At 34.0% G+C, this 19,288-nt stretch overlaps 1 protein-coding gene across 10 annotated transcripts in view; it reads left to right on the top strand.

Annotated features, from left to right (window-relative positions):
- The window catches only part of RICTOR (RPTOR independent companion of MTOR, complex 2), a 96,969-nt gene that overhangs the window by 64,992 nt on the left and 12,689 nt on the right, over window positions 1–19,288 (top strand). For 8 of the 10 annotated variants that reach the window (XM_014544853.1, XM_014544857.1, XM_014544856.1 and 5 more), the window contains 20 exons: window positions 360–426; window positions 562–642; window positions 2,412–2,512; window positions 3,692–3,857; window positions 4,162–4,263; window positions 4,389–4,435; window positions 6,588–6,723; window positions 7,129–7,328; window positions 7,486–7,612; window positions 8,104–8,268; window positions 8,418–8,494; window positions 8,902–8,980; window positions 10,270–10,379; window positions 10,842–10,929; window positions 11,647–11,739; window positions 12,305–12,411; window positions 13,128–13,357; window positions 13,913–14,921; window positions 15,216–15,287; window positions 18,868–19,045. In XM_014544853.1, coding sequence (XP_014400339.1) covers window positions 360–426; window positions 562–642; window positions 2,412–2,512; window positions 3,692–3,857; window positions 4,162–4,263; window positions 4,389–4,435; window positions 6,588–6,723; window positions 7,129–7,328; window positions 7,486–7,612; window positions 8,104–8,268; window positions 8,418–8,494; window positions 8,902–8,980; window positions 10,270–10,379; window positions 10,842–10,929; window positions 11,647–11,739; window positions 12,305–12,411; window positions 13,128–13,357; window positions 13,913–14,921; window positions 15,216–15,287; window positions 18,868–19,045 — 3,235 coding nt within the window. The remainder of the gene's footprint in view (window positions 1–359; window positions 427–561; window positions 643–2,411; window positions 2,513–3,691; window positions 3,858–4,161; window positions 4,264–4,388; window positions 4,436–6,587; window positions 6,724–7,128; window positions 7,329–7,485; window positions 7,613–8,103; window positions 8,269–8,417; window positions 8,495–8,901; window positions 8,981–10,269; window positions 10,380–10,841; window positions 10,930–11,646; window positions 11,740–12,304; window positions 12,412–13,127; window positions 13,358–13,912; window positions 14,922–15,215; window positions 15,288–18,867; window positions 19,046–19,288) is intronic. The other 2 variants (XM_014544855.1, XM_014544860.1) reach the window with 1 other exon arrangement.

A 19,288-nucleotide genomic window follows, 5' to 3' on the forward strand; every position in this document is an offset into this window, starting at 1 on the left:
AAGCCTCCTGCTTGCTCCAGCTCCGTGGCCACAGCCGGCTGAAAGCAGGTATCTGGGTTTATTTACCTTCTATAATTAAAACTTTGTTGCTTTGAGCGGAGCTCAGAGCCCGCCGCGGCAAGTGGGAAGCTTGGCTTCCTCCATCATTGGGGCAACCAAGCCTCCTGCTTTCTCCAGCTCCGTGGCTGCTGGCCACCATCTTGGTTGGGTTAATTTGCATATAGTCACTCTGATTGGCTGGTGGGTGTGGCTTAAGGCATAGCGAAGGTATGGTCAATTTGCATGTTTGTCTTTTATTGGTGTAGATTATGTAATATATGAATATTAGTGAGACTGTTTCTGTGCTGTGTTTATTACAGGCCAGACCTCATGGATAATTATTTGGCACTGGTACTCTCCGCATTTATTCGTAATGGACTTTTAGAGGTAAGACTTATAAACACTATTTTATTTTATATATTTTTACTAACAAAATTTTTTCAGAGCAACAGACAAATGATGCATAAATATGTTCATGTATACTATTTTGCAACTATGGTATTTTATTTTTATTTTTAAAAGGGTTTGGTTGAAGTGATAACAAACAGCGATGACCATATCTCAGTTAGAGCTACCATCCTTTTAGGAGAGCTTTTACATATGGTAAGCTTTTACATATTGATATTAATATGCCTCATATCATTAATATTTTATACTAACTTTCAATATTAACAACTTAAGTGCTATAAATCTTAATCGCTCTTAGAAAGACTTTCTATTTTTAGGAATTAAAAAACTATAGATAATTACTTCAATCAGCTAGAATGGAATATGGTACTCAGTGCCTGAAATGTAGAAAACTACAAAATTTCTAAATATAACTGCCTTATTTGAACATAGTCTTCTCTGTCAACTTGTAGTGAGGTTCACAGAGTGGGAATCTTTTTTATTTTTTCCCGTGATATTGTGATATCAGTAACTTCTGCAAAAAGGGAGCTAGGAAAGTGATCTGACCATTCCTTACTCCCAGCAATGAGGGGACTTTGATGGTAAGATAGAAATTCTTGTTTATAGGTCACCTCTTAATACTAAATAAAAAGAACCATTTTAAACTCATTAAAGAAGAAGAAACCCTATGGCAAGTCTTTTAAAATCATATATATAACTTGCTGTTATTGGCAGTGTATTTTTTTGTTTATGTTGTTTTAGCACCCCTACATCCCAGTTGTTGTTTTTTTATTTGTTTTTATTGATTTTAGAGAGAGGGGAAGGGAGGGGGAGAGATAGAAACATTAATGAGAGAGAAACATCATCAATCGGCTGCCTCTTGCACAGCCCTGCTGGGGATCGAGCCTGCAACCTTGGCATGTGCCCTGACTGGGAGTCGACCCAGCAGCCTCCTGGTGCATGGGTTGATGCTCAACCACTGAGCCACACCGGCTGGCCCAGTTGTTTTTTGTTTGTTTGTTTCCACATAGCAGCTGGGTTGTGTGAGTGAAGGAAAGAGAATTAAACAGAGTTGAATGATAACTTTCTTGTTTATCATTTATTTAGCCACTTGCTACTCTGTTCTCCAGCCCATCTATGAAAGAATTAAGTAATATTGCAGGTTCTCAAGTTTGATTATTATTAATTCTTAAAATATTTCCTGTAAGCATATCAATATCCAAATTTATTTGCTTTTATATAAAGGAACCAATTTTAACATTTCATCTGTTCCTTTTACCTATACATCAGAATTCCATGATTCTCTTGAAATATAAAAGCTGGTAATTTTGAGTAGTATAGCAGTGTTATTAGTTCATTGCTTACTATTCTTATATATTTTGGCTTCTACATTTAATTAATTTAGTTATCTTCATTGATAAAAGCAGATTGAGTGGTAAAATTTTATGTGGAAAGCAAGAGTTATTAAGTTTCTTATTTTAAATGTCAGAATATGAAGTAAACCTGTTTGATAATGATTTTTAAAACTTAAGAAGTCAACTAATAAGTTATATTGCATCTAGCATTTTAAATATTTTTAATGTAACATTATAGCTCTGGATATAAGTTTTGATATATTGTTTTTTAGATCATTTAAGAATTGAGTTTAATTGTCTACCACTTAAAAAATATAATTTAATGTTACAATAAAAGATCTATGAAAACAGTTTTGTTAATGTAATGTGAGTCTATTTGTTACATCTTCTCATTGAAAGTAGGTAAGAAAAAAATTATAAATATTGGAAAGTAAATCATTAAGTTAATTTCATGAGTAAAACCTCAGAGTCTTTAGTTTTATATCTGTGGATAATGTAGAACAGCGATCGCCAACCTTTTGGATCTCACCGACCACCAGTGGTCCACGGATCACTGGTTGGCAACTGCTGATCTAGAACATAAAATATTTCTATTTCTCAATTCTCATAAAATGTTATGTTTCATTTTAGGCAAACACAATTCTTCCTCATTCACATAGCCATCATTTGCACTGCCTGCCAACCCTAATGAATATGGCAGCATCCTTTGATATCCCTAAGGAAAAGAGACTGTAAGTATCAGAGCTCTGGCAAAGTTTGTGCCTGGCACCTTTAATACCCACCATTTAGATAACCTCTTCTTTTTATGAAGTAGTATGTGTAAGGTATGCTTGGAAATTCTTTCAGGGAAGCCTTATAGATAAGGGGGAAATTAATAGTTTTATTTAATCATTTGTATTGTAGGCCACAATACAAACTTTTTCTAGCATGTTTCTAGCATGTTCTTGGACAAGGACATAAACTTTCTACCAGATCACTAAAACGTTGGTTGTGACTTTTTTGGACTTTTTTATGTTTTGAGCAGAAATTCAGGCTATTTAAAAAATATCTAAATTATTTCAAATTAATAAAGCACAAAGATTAACAATGTATATTATATGTGGGGTTAAATTAATGTTGGAATTTAGAAACCCTTATTATAGGCATTGAAGTAAGCTAAACTCTGAAGGATATATTGCAAATATAGAATCTATAAACAAAAGTATGATAAGATGGCTATAGCTCTGCTAAAATTCCAGTGCTAATAATAAAATAAGATAAATATGGAGGAACTTGACTGGGAAGTGCTAGTAGGAATTTTTTCATTTGGTAAAGATTATGTCTAGGACAGGGGTATCTTTTTTTTTCCAGTTACAACCTCAATCATCTATATATGGACCTCATATTTTATATAATATTAGTGAAATGTAATTCATAGCTGTTCAGAACTATGAAATTTTGTTGACAGTTATAATACATTCTCAAAAGTTTAGTTGGCTTTATTCAGAAGTATACATGTGGGCCTCACTATAGATAAATAATATTCTATTTATTGATTTTAATTCTATCAATGAAAATACTATTATTTAACAAACTGAAGTTGAATTATAAACTTGGGACATTAGGGACCATTTTGATTCTGACTATAGGCTTACATGTGTAAGGGTAGCTTTCAGCTTTTATTTTAGTAGTTTCATGATGGAAAAATGTGCTTTCCCAAAGCCTGATAGACTTAAATTTTTATGGCCATGAATTTCTTCCAGTGTTCTTGATATTTTTTCTTTGTGTTTCCAAATTTGATTAGATAATTTACTTTATAGTGATAATTTCTATCCTTGAATTTATGTGTTTTAATAGAGTGATATACCAAAGTGATCTCTTTAAAATTATGCTAGCTCGCTATAGTGTTAATTGAATCTTTTTCTCATTAGGAGAGCCAGTGCAGCCTTGAACTGTTTAAAACGCTTCCATGAAATGAAGAAACGAGGACCTAAGCCTTACAGCCTTCATTTAGATCACATTATTCAGAAAGCAATTGCAACACATCAGAAACGGGATCAGTATCTCAGAGTTCAGAAAGATATATTTGTTCTTAAGGTACTGAAAAGAAATCACAATCTATAACTCGGTTTCCTTAAGTATCACATACTTGCTTGGATTTTAGTATACTAGTACATATACTTGCTTGACTTTTCAGTTTTATTCATGCATATGGATTTCCCGATGGCTTCTAAGTTTTATAATGACTGGGCAGTTTAGAGTTGTGTTTTTACAACTTTAGAAGTAAAAAACATTTGATAATTCATTTTAAAATGAAAAATATTTTCTTTTGTTTTTAAATTTTAGACTTTTCTGATGTAAGAAAATTTGCCTTAGTTTTCCTTATTTCTGATGATTTTAGGATACAGAGGAGGCTCTTTTAATGAACCTTAGAGATAGCCAAGTCCTTCAACATAAAGAGAATCTCGAATGGAATTGGAATCTTATAGGGACCATTCTTAAGGTATGACAGGATACTTCTTGGTGATGGTGTGATTGTCTTCATTTTATTATTCATTGTAATTCATCATAATTATATGTTTGGTAATTGGTAAATACTTTTATAATGTAAACATTCTGTTTTTCTAGTGGCCAAATGTAAATCTAAGAAACTATAAAGATGAACAGTTACATAGGTATGTAAGAACTATTTTGCTTTTAAGTGTAAAGAACGTAGCTTTGAATTATACCTAATACTTGCTAAAATAATAATGGGTGCTTTGAAGATGCATATGTACATTGTAATACTTGGTATATTTTACACATACATACAGATGCTCCTCGGCTTACGATGGGGTTATGTGCCTATAAACTCATTGTCAGTTGAAAGACAAAAGTGCATTATAACATCTAACTTACTGAACATACATCAAATCTTAGCCTACCTTGAACGTGTTCAGAACACCATATATAAAAAACTCCAGCAGCACAGTGTGCTGTAGAGTATCGGTTGTTTACCCTTATGATCACATACCTGCCTGGGAGTAGCGGCTTGCTGCCACTGCCCAGCCTCAGGAGAGAGTATTGTACCATGTATCGCCAGCCTGGGGAAAGTTCACAATTCAAAATTTAAAGTACAGTTTCTACCAAATGCGTATTTTTTTGCACCATCATAAAGTGGAAAAATGTTAATTGGGGGTCATCTTTTTTTTTTTTTTTAAATATATTTTTATTGATTTTTTACAGAGAGTAAGGGAGAGGGATAGAGAGTTAGAAACATCGATGAGAGAGAAGCATCGATGAGCTGCCTACTGCACATCCCCTACTGGGGCTGTGCCTGCAACCAAGGTACATGCCCCTGACCGGAATCGAACCTGGGACTCTTCAGTCCCCAGGCCGACGCTCTATCCAGTGAGCCAAACCGGCTAGGGCAGGGGGTCATCTTTTTATACATTTTTATATATACATAGTCTTATAACCAGAAAGCATCAGTTAATTTTCTTTCTAGTTATTTACATTGTGGTTTTAGTTTTGGAGCAAATGAAGTACTTAATATAAAAGTTTCTCAAATTGGATAATATCAACTATGTAGTAATCTTAATCCTAATGTATGAAATGGCATAATAAGGACATAGTGTTTCCCTCCCAAAATGAGGGCCATTATTAATATTTCACTTCTATTCCCATCTGCCTTTGGAGGGTTAGACATTCTTCCTCCTCTTTACACTCCCCTTAATCAAGTTAATACTCCACACCTTCCCCAAGACATACTCATGTTCATAGCAAATGCCGCACTTCAGCTCCTATGCTCTTCTCTAGTACCGCCATGCATTTTACTGCCTCTGAGGTAGGTAACCAGCCACCAGTACTGATCTACTTGGAGAAGTAAAGGGGGCCTTTATATCGTGTTTTTTTTATTGTATTTACCAACTTGTGATTTTAATTTAATATCTGCATTAAAGTTTGAGAAAGATGTAGACTATATAAACCACATTGGAATAAAGAGGCATAGCACTCACTTTTTATACTCCCTGAGAACAGAGGTGATGTCTCATTCAGCTGTTTCTCCCACTTCTGTAACTGGCACATTTATTAGATTGGATTATAGTGAATGAAATTAATTGAACTAAATTAAATGAAGCTTAGAATGTAATGTTAAAAACTAGAACATTGAAATATCAGAAATTATGTTCATTGCTTCATAAATTCAGTAACCTAAAATTTACTTGCAGCTTTTACACTTGGCTTTTTGCCTAATTGTGAAGAATAAATGACAAAATCATAGTGTGATAACATGGTTACAATTACCTAGTATAAGATTAATTTATAGAGCCATAGTACAAAGTTCTTCATGAAATACAATAGAAGAAAATTTATGTCCAGGTGGCTGTTTATCCAACCTTATCTTCTAGCCATGTTATATATCTGCATTTTTCCTGCTAGCACCTTTTTTTCCCACAATTTCTTTCAGGCATCTCACTATAAAATTCTTATTCTACAAAGATCTCTTTAAAATAAAGGGTTTGGGGGGGGTTGTTTTTTGGGTGTGTGTGTGTGTGTGTGTGTGTGTAATGTACCAAATGTGCTTGTTAAATTTCTTGTCATTTACCTCAGTGGTTTGTTTGCTTGCTTTTTTATTTATTAAATTGATTGGGGTGACATTGGTCAACATGGACATACAGGTTTCAGGTGTGGGTTTCTGTTACAAGATCTGTATATTGCACATGTGCCCACCACCCAATGGTTTAGACAAAACATTCAAAACCTTATTTTTTCATAAGTTATGGTTAAGATTCTTTCTAAAATAATTGCTTGGTTTATTGGCTGCTAATTTAATTTTGATCTTAGGTTTGTACGAAGACTACTTTACTTTTACAAGCCTAGCAGTAAATTATATGCCAACCTGGACCTGGGTTTTGCCAAGTCAAAGCAGCTTACAGTCGTGGGCTGCCAGTTTACAGAATTTCTTCTTGAGTCTGAAGAGGTAATAAGCACTTTGAGTATTTTCCAGAGCAAATGTTTTTTATTGTATTTGTTCCCTTTTACTTCTGAATGCATAAACTCTATTTAGACACATAGGGAATGAGCACAGACCTAAATTTGAATCCTGCTAGTTTTGTGACTTTGGGCAGTAATTTGCCATCTAGAAAAACTGGTTTACTCCTTGTAAAATGGAAAATAACACCATCTTCATGTAGCATTGTGTCTACTGGGATTAAGTACAGCAATGTTATATTTTTTATTAAAAACAATAAGGTACTCAGGTGATTGACAATCTATTATTTGTAACTTCATCATTATTAAATTTTTTGGACTTGATTAAAGTTAATTGTTCTAATTATAGGTACTAAGTGCTTTTCTAACAATATCACAATGTATTTGCTTTTAGGATGGGCAAGGGTACTTAGAAGATCTAGTAAAAGATATTGTTCAGTGGCTCAATGCCTCCTCTGGAATGAAACCTGAAAGAAGTCTTCAAAATAACGGCTTATTGACCACCCTTAGTCAACACTACTTTTTATTTATTGGAACACTTTCTTGCCACCCTCATGGAGTCAAAATGCTGGAAAAATGCAGCGTATTTCAGTGGTGAGCATCTCTAGATTCTGTTTTCACTTGTCATTAAATGATTTCTTTTAGAAAAGCCTGTTCATATTAGGAATTTAAAAATGTTTAGTGAATTAACAAATTGATACAATAATTTCTAATAAACTTCATTATTTTTATTCTGTGTTTTTTTTTTTAGTCTCCTTAACCTTTGCTCCTTGAAAAACCAAGATCACTTGCTAAAACTGACTGTTTCCAGCTTGGATTACAGCAGAGACGGGCTGGCCAGAGTCATCCTCTCCAAGATCCTAACTGCAGCCACTGATGTGAGTATAACAGACAATGATACTGTTGTTTTTTAAATCACTAGGTACTTTATTGTTTTATAGACTTTAGTCAGTTAATTTCCTTTTTAAACTTTAAAATTAATTATAAATTGTAAGGATATAGGATGGAATTTGAGCTTACTGTAAAATTTTAGTTCTTCCAAAGAACTCCACCCAGTACTCATATTTTTATTTAAAGGGGAGGAAGCAGCTAGATAGGAACAGAAGTATTTTATTTTACTAGCACTGAAAAAATATTCATACAAGAACTAGATCATCAATTCCAGTTTTTTTGCCCTTTTCAAGTAGCAGAACTGTCCCAAAACAAAGTCAAATAGGCTATTCGTGGTGAAGTTTGTGGGATTTTTTAAAAATGTTTTCAGGGGGGTTGGGAGGGGTAATGGGGGGATGAGGACACATATGTAATACCTTAATCAATAAAGAAATTAAAAAAATAAAATAAATAAAAATGTTTTCATTTGTCTTTATAGGCCTGTAGGCTCTATGCAACCAAACATTTAAGAGTATTATTGAGAGCTAATGTTGAATTCTTCAATAACTGGGGAATTGAATTACTAGTGACCCAGCTACATGATAAAAACAAAACAATTTCTTCTGAAGCTCTTGATATCCTTGATGAAGCCTGTGAAGACAAGGTGATGCTTCATTATTTTCTAATAAAGTATGCAGACATCAATTTTAATAGAAAACTATGAAATTATAATGTGTATATTATAGGTATTTTGAAAATAGAGAATATACTATGTTAGTGCAATTTTTCAACTTGCCTAATTATTTATTTTAGGCCAATCTTCATGCTCTTATTCAGATGAAGCCAGCTTTATCCCACCTTGGGGACAAAGGTTTGCTTCTCCTTCTGAGGTAAATTTTAAATCAGTCTTCCTTGTAGTTCTGTTTTCTGTGTGTTCTCTGGTGGTATATGTCAAAGCTGGATTCCAACCTAAAAAGGAGGTCAGCTGTAAACGTGTGAAAGGGGCCTGCTTTAGGACCTTGGACATCCTCTAAATCTTTAGTGTTTCTTTTACATTCTGTGTCTCATGCATTTCATGGCATTTTCTCTAATGTGATTAGATTTGTGTGTTTTTTGCAAAGATTGTGAAAATGTATTTGTATTTGAAGTACAATCAATAATAGTTGACCTTTTTGTTTTAGGTAGGAGCTGTTTCTAGTCTTTAAGCTCCTTAAACATATTTTTTGTTTGAGATATTTTAGTCTTTAATGTGTTTTGTCAGATTCGATGTTAAACTATCGATTGTTTTCATTTTCAGATTTCTTTCCATTCCAAAAGGGTTTTCCTATCTGAATGAAAGGGGTTATGTAGCAAAACAATTGGAAAAGTGGCACAAGGTAACTTTCTATTGAATAAGATTCAATTTGTATGTATTAACTTAGAAGATAGATTTGTGAACTTGGATGTTTTTATTATATCATCAATATTTTGAAACTAAGGATGTTAATATTTAAATTTTATCTGAAGTCAGGTCTTAAATTCTATGTAATTATTTTTATTTATATTTATCCTTTTTTAAGCTACAGTTATTTGTTATTGAACTATTGATTTTGTGTATATTCTATTTAAATTTAGTTCATTTCAGTGCCTACATAATATATTACTTTAATTTTTTTAAATCTTTACCTGAGGGTTTGTTTTTATTGGTTTTAGAGAGAGAAACATCAATTGGTTGCTGTCTTTACATGCCTTAACCGGGGATTAAACATATGACCCTTCCATGCACGGCATGGCGCTCCAGTCAACTGAGCCACACCAGCCAGGGCTCCCTTAATTTTTATAACCACTCTTGTTTTGATGGGTATTTAAATTGTTACCAGTGTTTTTGTTTCGTAAACAGTATTTGCTGAATAGCATATATCAGGTGTCCCACATACTTTGAATAATTATAAAAGCAATAAATGTATTTATTAAAATACATTTCAGTTTCAAAATTGAGCTATCAGCTGTTACAGTGTGTATACATTTTTGGGGGGATACCCTGTATATCTTTCCATACTTTTGTAAGTATGTCTATTGGATAAAGTTCTAAAAACATAATAGTGGAGTTAAAATGTATGTGAATTTAAATTTTTGATAAATACTGTTAAATTGCTTCTAAAGAGGTTCTACCAATTTTTTAAAGCACTTTGAAGTGAAGATCTTTTGCAGTAAAGATGGCAATGCGATTGACTAAATGTTTTAGTTGGAAACATTTTTTACTTTTGATCTGATTTACATCAGTGGGGAACGAGATATTACTTCTTACCAAAAGTTGCTAAAATGATAGAACTCAGTTAATTTCCTTTTTAAAATTTCAAGTGAATATCTTCAGTGTTTAATATTAAGAAGCTATTTTTTTTAATGGGGAAAGGGATTGAAATAAGATAAAAAACAAAATTATTAGCTTACTAGTGTGGACCCCATTGATTGAAAATGGGGTCAGAGGAGTATAAACAGAAATATTTTGGGTGTGCTAGAACATTTACATTCACAGTACTTTGTTCTACTCTTTTCAAAAATGTCTTAAATTTCTTAAATAGATATTTATTTTTCTCATATTTATGCTCTAAGGCTTGCTAGGTACCTAACATAAATTTAGTGAATTTATGAAACTATATACAATTAAAACAATATTATCTTCTAGGAATATAATTCAAAATATGTTGATTTGATTGAGGAACAACTTAATGAAGCCCTTACTACTTATCGAAAGCCGATTGATGGCGATAACTATGTTCGTCGGAGTAACCAAAGGTACCATCAGTTAATGGAATAATTTATTACTGATCCTCAAATATAAAATTTAAAACCATTTTGTAATCATTAATTTCTGAAGTTTTCTGAATACTTGGATATTCTATTTCTTACACTGACAAAAATGTTCTTAGAGGATGGCATTGATTGTTCAAAAATTCCAGTGGCATTCCTAGCATACAGAGAATATCCTTACGTATAAGGCATTCAAATACCCTTCATGCTCTTACTATTACTAGTCTATCTTTCTTAGTCTCGGCTCTCTTACTGTTACTTTGAGACCAGATAAACTATTATTTTTCTAGAGAAATCATCATGCTTTCCACCTCCATTTTTATTTATGCTGGGGAGTTATATCTAATAACTATATCTGTCTAATACTAGTACTTTGTTATTAGTAATTGTTTAGTTAGCATATTTTAAATGAACCTATAGGTATATCAATCATCTTTATTATACTAGATTACAACGTCCTCATGTCTACCTGCCTGTACACCTTTATGGACAACTGGTACACCACAAAACAGGCTGTCATTTGTTGGAAGTACAGGTAAAAACATAGTCTGCTTATTTAAGTAGCTACAAAGTAGGGAAAAATCTTAATTTTGTTAAAGTATTATTTTTGCAAAAATTTTTCAAAAGTCTTAAGGTCGGTGGCATATTGCTTTTAAAGCATCCATCTTGTAATGGACTCAGGTAGTCTGTGTTCGTAATCTTTAGACATACTATTAGCTTGCACGCATTTCCTTGATTTATGTGTCACCTTTTGCAAAACTAATTTGTTACATAAAATCTGTAACCAGTGAAGGTCTGAGTTTTTCCTTTATAGTGTTTTGGGGAAGATTGTCTTAGTAAAAACATTCTAAAGAACTGAGTTTCTTCATTCCTCTTATTGCAAAATTAAACTGAATCTGATAACAGATTCATTTACCTTTGGTGAGCACCGAAGTAAGTGTTATGCTCAATGTACTATTATCTATATAGTATTATAAAATCTTGGTGTTAATGTATTATTTTCTATTTAAATAATGATAATTATGACTAATATTTTTGTAATACTAAGTATCAAGTTCACATGGCTAATGAATGCTAATTCTAGGATATTAGCTGAAAGTCCATGCTGCTTCTTAAGAAATTTTACATAGAATTATTTTAGAATTATAAATATGCAAGATTTACTGAAGGCAAACCTTAAATAGGTTTTCAGATATAATAAGAAAATACATTGAAAACTGTTTCTTATATGTTTTTTTTCTTCTTTCTCCAGAATATTATTGCAGAGCTCTGTCACAACGTTCGTACACCAGATTTAGATAAATGGGAAGAAATTAAAAAACTGAAAGCATCTCTTTGGGCCTTGGTTTGTAATAAACACTTCTATAAGATTTTCATAATGTTTTATTTTTATAATTTCCCCATTAATAGTAAATAAATAAAAATAATTTTATATGGAACATTATATTTTATGACCAATATTGTACCTGCTCCTTTAAATATTAAATTTTAGCTGGAAAATAGATGACTAAACTATTAGTTCTCTTGCTAAGGGAAATCAAACATTAATTCCTAAAGTTTCTTATTTGAGGTTTATTTCACATTTTTTCCTCATAGATGGGATTCAATTTTTCTCTTTTTTGCTAGCTTTCCAAATCTTTCTTTTTTAAAATATATTTTTATTGATTTCAGAGAGGAAGGGAGAGAGAGATAGAAACATCAATGATGAGGAGGAATCATTGATTAGCTGCCTCCTGCATGCTCCCTACTGGGAGCTGAGCCCGCAACCCAGGCATGTGCCCTTGACCAGAATTGAACCCGGGACCCTTCAGTCCGCAGTCCAGCATTCTATCCACTGAACCAAAACAGCTAGGGCTTGCTTTCCAAATCTCTTGTATTAAATTGGATATAAGTGATTTCTTTTCTTTCAGGGAAATATTGGCTCATCAAATTGGGGTCTCAATTTGCTGCAGGAAGAAAATGTGATTCCAGATATACTAAAACTTGCGAAACAGTGTGAGGTTCTTTCCATCAGAGGGTAAGAACTTTCCATCATTCAACTCAGAAGTCTTTCTAGTGTATAATATACTAGAGGCCCGATGCACGAAATTCGTGCAAGAATAGGCCTTCCTTCCCCCAGCTGCTGGCACCAGCTTCCCTCTGACACCCGGGACCCAGGCTTCCCTCGCAGCCCTGGCTTCGTCCAGAAGGACGTCCAGTCTAATTAGCATATTACACTTTTTATTATAGATTGTTCTTCACTAATGGGTGTAAGGGAAGAGCATGTTATGACTCAAAGTTAATTCACTGGGAGTCCTAATGATAGAGATTTTTAAATGCATTAAGTTAAGCACCGTAAGGAGCTCCTCGTTACATTACTATTCTATTTTTCTCATTACAGTTTACCTTGTAAATAAACAGTGAAGTGTAGTGTGTGTCTAATATCCAGTGGTCCAGTAGTCCAAATATTTCAAATTTATCCCAGAAAAGTTAATATGTATGTTTTTTTGTTGAATTATATTCTTGTCAATTATTTCATTATAATTAGTATTTTTATGAGGAAGGTTTTCATGTTATTTATTACTTCTAATTTACACCTAACTCGTTTCAATACATTTTTCCACAAGCCTAACAGTTTTTAATGGTGTTTGAAGAAAAATGGAATGTACACATAGCAAACTAATACTTTGTGAGTGCTTTAAGAATTTTCATTTTGGAATTATAAACTGTTACTACTACATCTTTTACATATAGGACCTGCGTGTATGTGCTTGGACTCATAGCCAAAACCAAACAAGGCTGTGATATTCTAAAATGTCATAACTGGGATGCTGTAAGGCACAGTCGCAAACATCTGTGGCCAGTGGTTCCCGATGATGTGGATCAGCTCTGTAATGAGCTCTCATCTATCCCAAGCACCTTGAGTTTGAACTCAGAGTCAACCAGCTCTAGACATAACAGTGAGAGTGAGTCTGCGCCATCAAGTGAGTATTGTGACATATTCCTATAAAGTTAGCCAGTTAACATTTGTATTTGAATATCAAAATCTATGTGTATTTGTTCCATTTCTAATTTACCTTTTTCTAAGATAATATGGCAATAGTAGCCTCTTGAAGAATGCGTATCTTTTCACAACAGTGTGTATAGTCACAACCTACATTTTTTCTCCCCTTCCTTTCTCAATAGCCTTTGGAAATATCCCACTTTCAGAGTTAAATAATAAGCCATGTGCCAGGAGAACTGTTCTGCTTTTTTGCTTGTCATGTAATCTAAGTAAATGTCTATTTGCCAACCTTCTTCATTTTCATAGTTTTTAATTCATTTTTCAGATACAGAAATTGTTGACTCATAATACTTGTGTTAAAAGATATATTCACATGTTCATTTTTGAGAGAAGAGATAAATTTAACCCTTCATTTTTGACAATGTTTTTCTTATTCAGCTATTAAAAATTAATTTTCTGAAACATGTCACTACTTGGTACCATGACTTTGCTCGTCATTTTTATGTGCTGTTATTAATTAGTCCTTTCGTCGCAGGTATGTTCATAATGGAGGACGACCGGTTTGGCAGCAGCTCCACTAGTACGTTCTTCCTCGACATCAGTGAGGACGCAGAGCCATCCTTTTTTGATCGGCCTGGACCTGTAAAGGATAAAAATTCATTCCCTTTCTTTGGGTCTAGCAAACTTGTGAAGAATCGTATCTTAAATTCCCTTACTTTGCCTAATAAAAAACATCGCAGTAGCAGTGATCCAAAAGGAGGGAAACTGTCATCTGAAAACAAGACAAGCAACAGGCGGATCAGAACTCTCACGGATCCTAGTGTTGACTTCATTCAGAGTGATGACTTTACACCCATATCCACAGTGCAGAAAACATTACAGTTAGAAACTTCATTTGTGGGGAATAGGCATATAGAAGACACTGGTAGTACTCCAAGTATTGGAGATAATGACTTAAAATTCACCAAGAGTCTTGGTACAGAGAATCACAGAGAAAACACCAGCCGAGAGAGATTACTTGTGGAAAGTTCAACAAGCTCGCATATGAAGATGCGTAGCCAAAGTTTCAATACAGACACTACAACAAGTGGCATAAGTTCAATGAGCTCAAGCCCCTCCCGAGAGACAGTAGGTGTGGATGCTACGACTGTGGACACAGACTGTGGAAGTATGAGTACTGTGGTAAGTACTAAAACTGTTAAGACGAGCCACTATTTGACGCCACAGTCTAACCATCTATCTCTCTCCAAGTCAAATTCAGTATCCCTGGTGCCTCCGGGTTCTTCTCATACACTTCCCAGAAGAGCACAGTCCCTTAAAGCACCCTCTATCGCTACAATTAAAAGTCTAGCAGATTGTAACTTCAGTTACACAAGTTCTAGAGATGCCTTTGGCTACGCTACACTGAAAAGGTTACAGCAACAAAGAATGCATCCATCTCTGTCTCATTCTGAAGCTTTGGCATCTCCAGCAAAAGATGTGCTATTTACTGATACCATCACCATGAAGGCCAACAGCTTCGAGTCCAGGTTAACACCAAGCAGGTGAGTAAACGCATTTAAAATGAACAGTAATGGTTGCATTGTAACAGACTTAAATGGAAAGCATTAGTTAGGTTTTCCCTCTACATAAAAGCCTCCAAACTGACCTATTACCATTGTTTACTATGGTAGGCTGTAAGCTCCTAGTTACCCGATATGATTTGAAATGGATTCTTGCAGCTGCGAGGGGGGAAAAGAAACTCATTTAGGCCCTGAAAGTAAACATACATGCTTTTCAAAGACAAACAAGTCACAAGCTTTTTTTTTTTTTTTTTTTTTTATTCTCGCTTCTGCAAGGATCGATTTTAAAAAGAAGCATGTCGGGGGAATCAGGAGCTTAAGACCTACAATAACAAACAACTTTTTCAGGTAGGTCAATTTAAGGCTCCAAAAGTTGACCTCTTTTTTTTTAAATAACTGAAAATTTTAGGGAAATTATTTTCAGTTTTAAGTATTATCAAGTCAGAACCTAATTTACATAAAAAATTATTTGGCCTTTCAGGATTCAGCAATACCAATTTGCCTGTGCTCAAGAACATTTAGGGGATTTCTATGTCATATCTAAAGATTATATAGCAAGCTGGTCAAAGTAAAAAATTTAGGGGTGCAGTGTTAAATTTGGTTATTGCAAAAATTTCTTTACCTATTTTTGTTGGGCCAAATACTTCTAAAACTTTTTTAGTTTCAGATTATTCAGTTACATTTATTTAGTATTTGTTAGATACTAAGAATAGTGCCTGGCATATATTAAGTAGTCAATAAAAGTTAGCTGTCATCATCATCATCGGTAATCATTTTTTAATGTAATCCATTTAGTTGTTATATAACCAAAATATTAATCACATTAAGAAGTTGTTATTAAGCAATTTTGTTTCAGTAATGCTAACATATTTAGTAGATGGAGTTCCTGTTAGCAGATAATTATATCTCTTGTAGAATTTCATAAATTATACAGTAATGGATCATTTACCTGGAACACACTGGCTTTGGCAACCTCATCAATTCAGAACAGAGCCAGAAAACCTCTCAACAGCTCACCAGTATAAACGTAGGCAGTAAAAGTTCATGAATTTTATTCATAGGAGGTGCCTCTGACCTGCATTCAAAGTTTGTTAATATTTATTTCACCAGCTAGTATGTCTGGTTTTCAGGCCCATAGAAGCAGCAATTAGAAGTTTTTATTGAGGCACACTGTAACAGGAAAGGTCAGCTGATAAAATTGGTAGCAGAGGAGGAAACTTTAATATTACCAGAAAGTATCTGAAAACTCAGAAAACCACAGTAGCCTGGTAGCATTCAGCCAGGGGCAGTAAGGAACACAGCACCCCAAAATAAACAGTAGGAGCGCTACCATCTTACAGCTCAGCAGTGACCCGAGTGCTGTTAACTCTGAACCATCTGATTAGGTTCATTGTATCTTATTGAAGCAGGCATTTCTATCCAAGTTGAATAAAAAGCATAGATAAAAAGTGTAGTGCTTAAATATTCAAAAGAATAAACCAGAAAGACATTTATCCCAAGTTGCTTATTCTCTAACCACTCTGGGTTCTTAGGATCTTATTTTCTATAGTCTCTGTTAGAACAGGAGAAGAAGATTTGGAAATTTCCTAGAGTAAAATGCCAAATCAGGCATTATAAAGAATGAATAGGTGAGAGAAAATATTTCTTGCGAGAGAAATAATAAAAACAAGAATAAGCAGTCAAGAGAGATAGGAACAGCTTATGCAAAGGCATGAAGGCTTAACAGAACTCATGTTCATCAAGTCTTTCATTTATACTTCAAACTGTATTGAGAATTTACTTTGTACCGGGTTCCATGGAGGAAAAAAATCGTGTTGGCATTAGTCTTCCTATTTGGTTAATTCAGAGACAATGAAAACAATGATGATAACTATAAATTTACTTAAAATAATGGCTTGGAATCCAGGCTGAGAAGATTTTTCCTTTTTTCATTTTCTTAATAAAATTAGAAGAGTAGGCATACTGATACCTGTGGTATAATGGATAGCATGAATCCAGCAATCTTAAAAACATATCTCACTCAGCTTGTGCCTTGGAGCATAGTAGGAAAAACACTGAAGTAGGAATCCTTAATCCTGAGTTTTAGTCCTGACACTGAGTAAATGAACTTGGACAGAGTTCTACAAATCCTGCCATAATGTCTCTTATGCCTGGAATTCAATAGCTCTGCAGACCTCAGCAATCTAGAACAAAGCCAGGCAAACCTCTCAGCCAGTTGCTCACCGTCATAAATCTCTGTAGTTGAAGTTCATGAATTTTTCTCTATTTGCACTTCATGTGCCTCCCTTACTGGAGACTGGACTAGATTGTATGTTTTGTTGTGTGTTTTTTTGTTGTTGTTGTTTTTGTTTCAGAGAGGGAGAGAGAGATCGAATCATCACTGATGAGGGAGAATCATTGATCAGTTGCCTCCTGCACGCCCCTCAATGGGAGTGCCCTTAACCAGAATCGAACCTGGGACACTTTAGTCCGCAGGCCACTGCTCTATCCACTGAGCCCAATCAGCTAGGGCTAGATCGTAAGTTTTGAGATTTTTAAATGTTGCTTTCTTTACAAAACATTTCTATGGAAACCTAATAATATGTGGAAAAGATTAAATGGAGCTACTCTGGTTGAACTAGAGATTGAAAAAGCGAGTAATCCTTTTCTGCCCACTCCGGTAGACCTTGAGTTTTATGTAGTTAGAGAGGTATAACACTACACTTTAAAAACCACTCACCTATTTTTTGAAATACATAAATTTTAATTACGGGTGGTTTTTAGTTGGAGATTAGTACAAATTAAGAGTGGTTTTAGCTATGATAACTTTATTTTACTTATTAATTTTTTAAAACCTCACCTGAGGATATGTTTTTCATTGATTCCAGAGAGAAAGAGGACAGGAAGGGAGAGAGGAAAGAGAGAGAAACATCCATGTAAGAGAGAAACATGATGGGCTGCCTCCCATTTGTGCCCTGACCAAGGATCGAACCCCCATCTTGGGTATGTGCCTGGACTGGGGCATGGACGATGTTCCAACCAACTGAGCCACACTGGCCAGGGCACTATGATGATTTTAATAGCTACTGTTTATGAAGCATTTATTTTGTGTGCTTTACAAGTAATTCTTTGTTTTAATACCAGGCTACATTGTTACAGTTTATTATTTTTAACATGTTTTTATTGATTTTTAGAGAGGGATAGAGAGATAGAAGCATCATTGATTGGCTGCCTCCTGCTCACCCCCTACTGGAGATTGAGCCCACAACCCAGGCATGTGCCCTGACCTCTTGGTTCATGGGTTGATGTTCAACCATGGAGCCACACTGGCCGGACTACATTATTACACTTTAAGTGACTTGGGTTTCCAAATATCAATATGCATAGACTGTGGAACCTTGAGTAGTTCCTTGTATATACAAAGCAGATCCCTAGTAAATATTTTAGCATGTCTATTGCGTGAATAAGGATCTGTCTGAGAAAGGTACCTATCAGTAGGCCATATTTGTTATGGAATCACTGGTAAGGAGTACATTGAGGAAATATTTCATATAAGGCTATCTTGTAGTTACAAATGATACCATTTTTGCTATTTTGTGTTTGACTTCTGTCTACATGAATCTTATGTTGATAAAGCATTGAAATAATTATTATTGAAAAAAAGGTAAGAAATTATTCTTATTTTCATAAAAATAATATTAGAATTATACCTGGAGGACCATAACATTGTTTTTGGTAACAGTCAACATTACTGATAACCTTTTTTCTATCAGTTTATAACAGCTAAATATTTTCAAGTGTTTATATGTTCTCAGTAGATAAGATGGCCCTGTTTAGTATTTGACTAGCTATTAGCTACTTATTTTTTGTGAATATATGAAATAAAATTTTCTTATAGTCAATATTATAAATCAGAACACTAATGCAAGTGATTTTTATGGTATTATAGGTTCATGAAAGCTTTAAGTTATGCTTCGTTAGATAAAGAAGATTTATTGAGTCCTATTAACCAAAATACCCTGCAGCGATCATCCTCAGTGAGGTCCATGGTGTCCAGTGCGACGTACGGGAGCTCAGATGACTATATTGGTCTTGCTCTTCCTGTAGACATCAACGATATATTCCAGGTATCCTAAATCCTCTTGTTTTCTTATGAGTTGGTTTCCTGCTTGCTAGAAATTATAGAGTGAATACTAATTTGGAGAAAGTGATTTTTAAAGCAGTTTAAAGAAATTTTATGAAAATTATTTCACCTTTCTCACCTGTTACATATTCTGTTTTTGTTTGTTTTGTTTTTAAAATCTTGTTCAATTTTTTTATTAATAAATCTTTATTGTTCAGATTATTACAGTTGTTCCTCTTTTTTCCCC

The sequence above is a fragment of the Myotis brandtii genome, unplaced genomic scaffold (assembly GCF_000412655.1).
Source record: "Myotis brandtii unplaced genomic scaffold, ASM41265v1 scaffold384, whole genome shotgun sequence".
In the NCBI taxonomy this organism is placed as follows: Eukaryota; Metazoa; Chordata; class Mammalia; order Chiroptera; family Vespertilionidae; genus Myotis; species Myotis brandtii.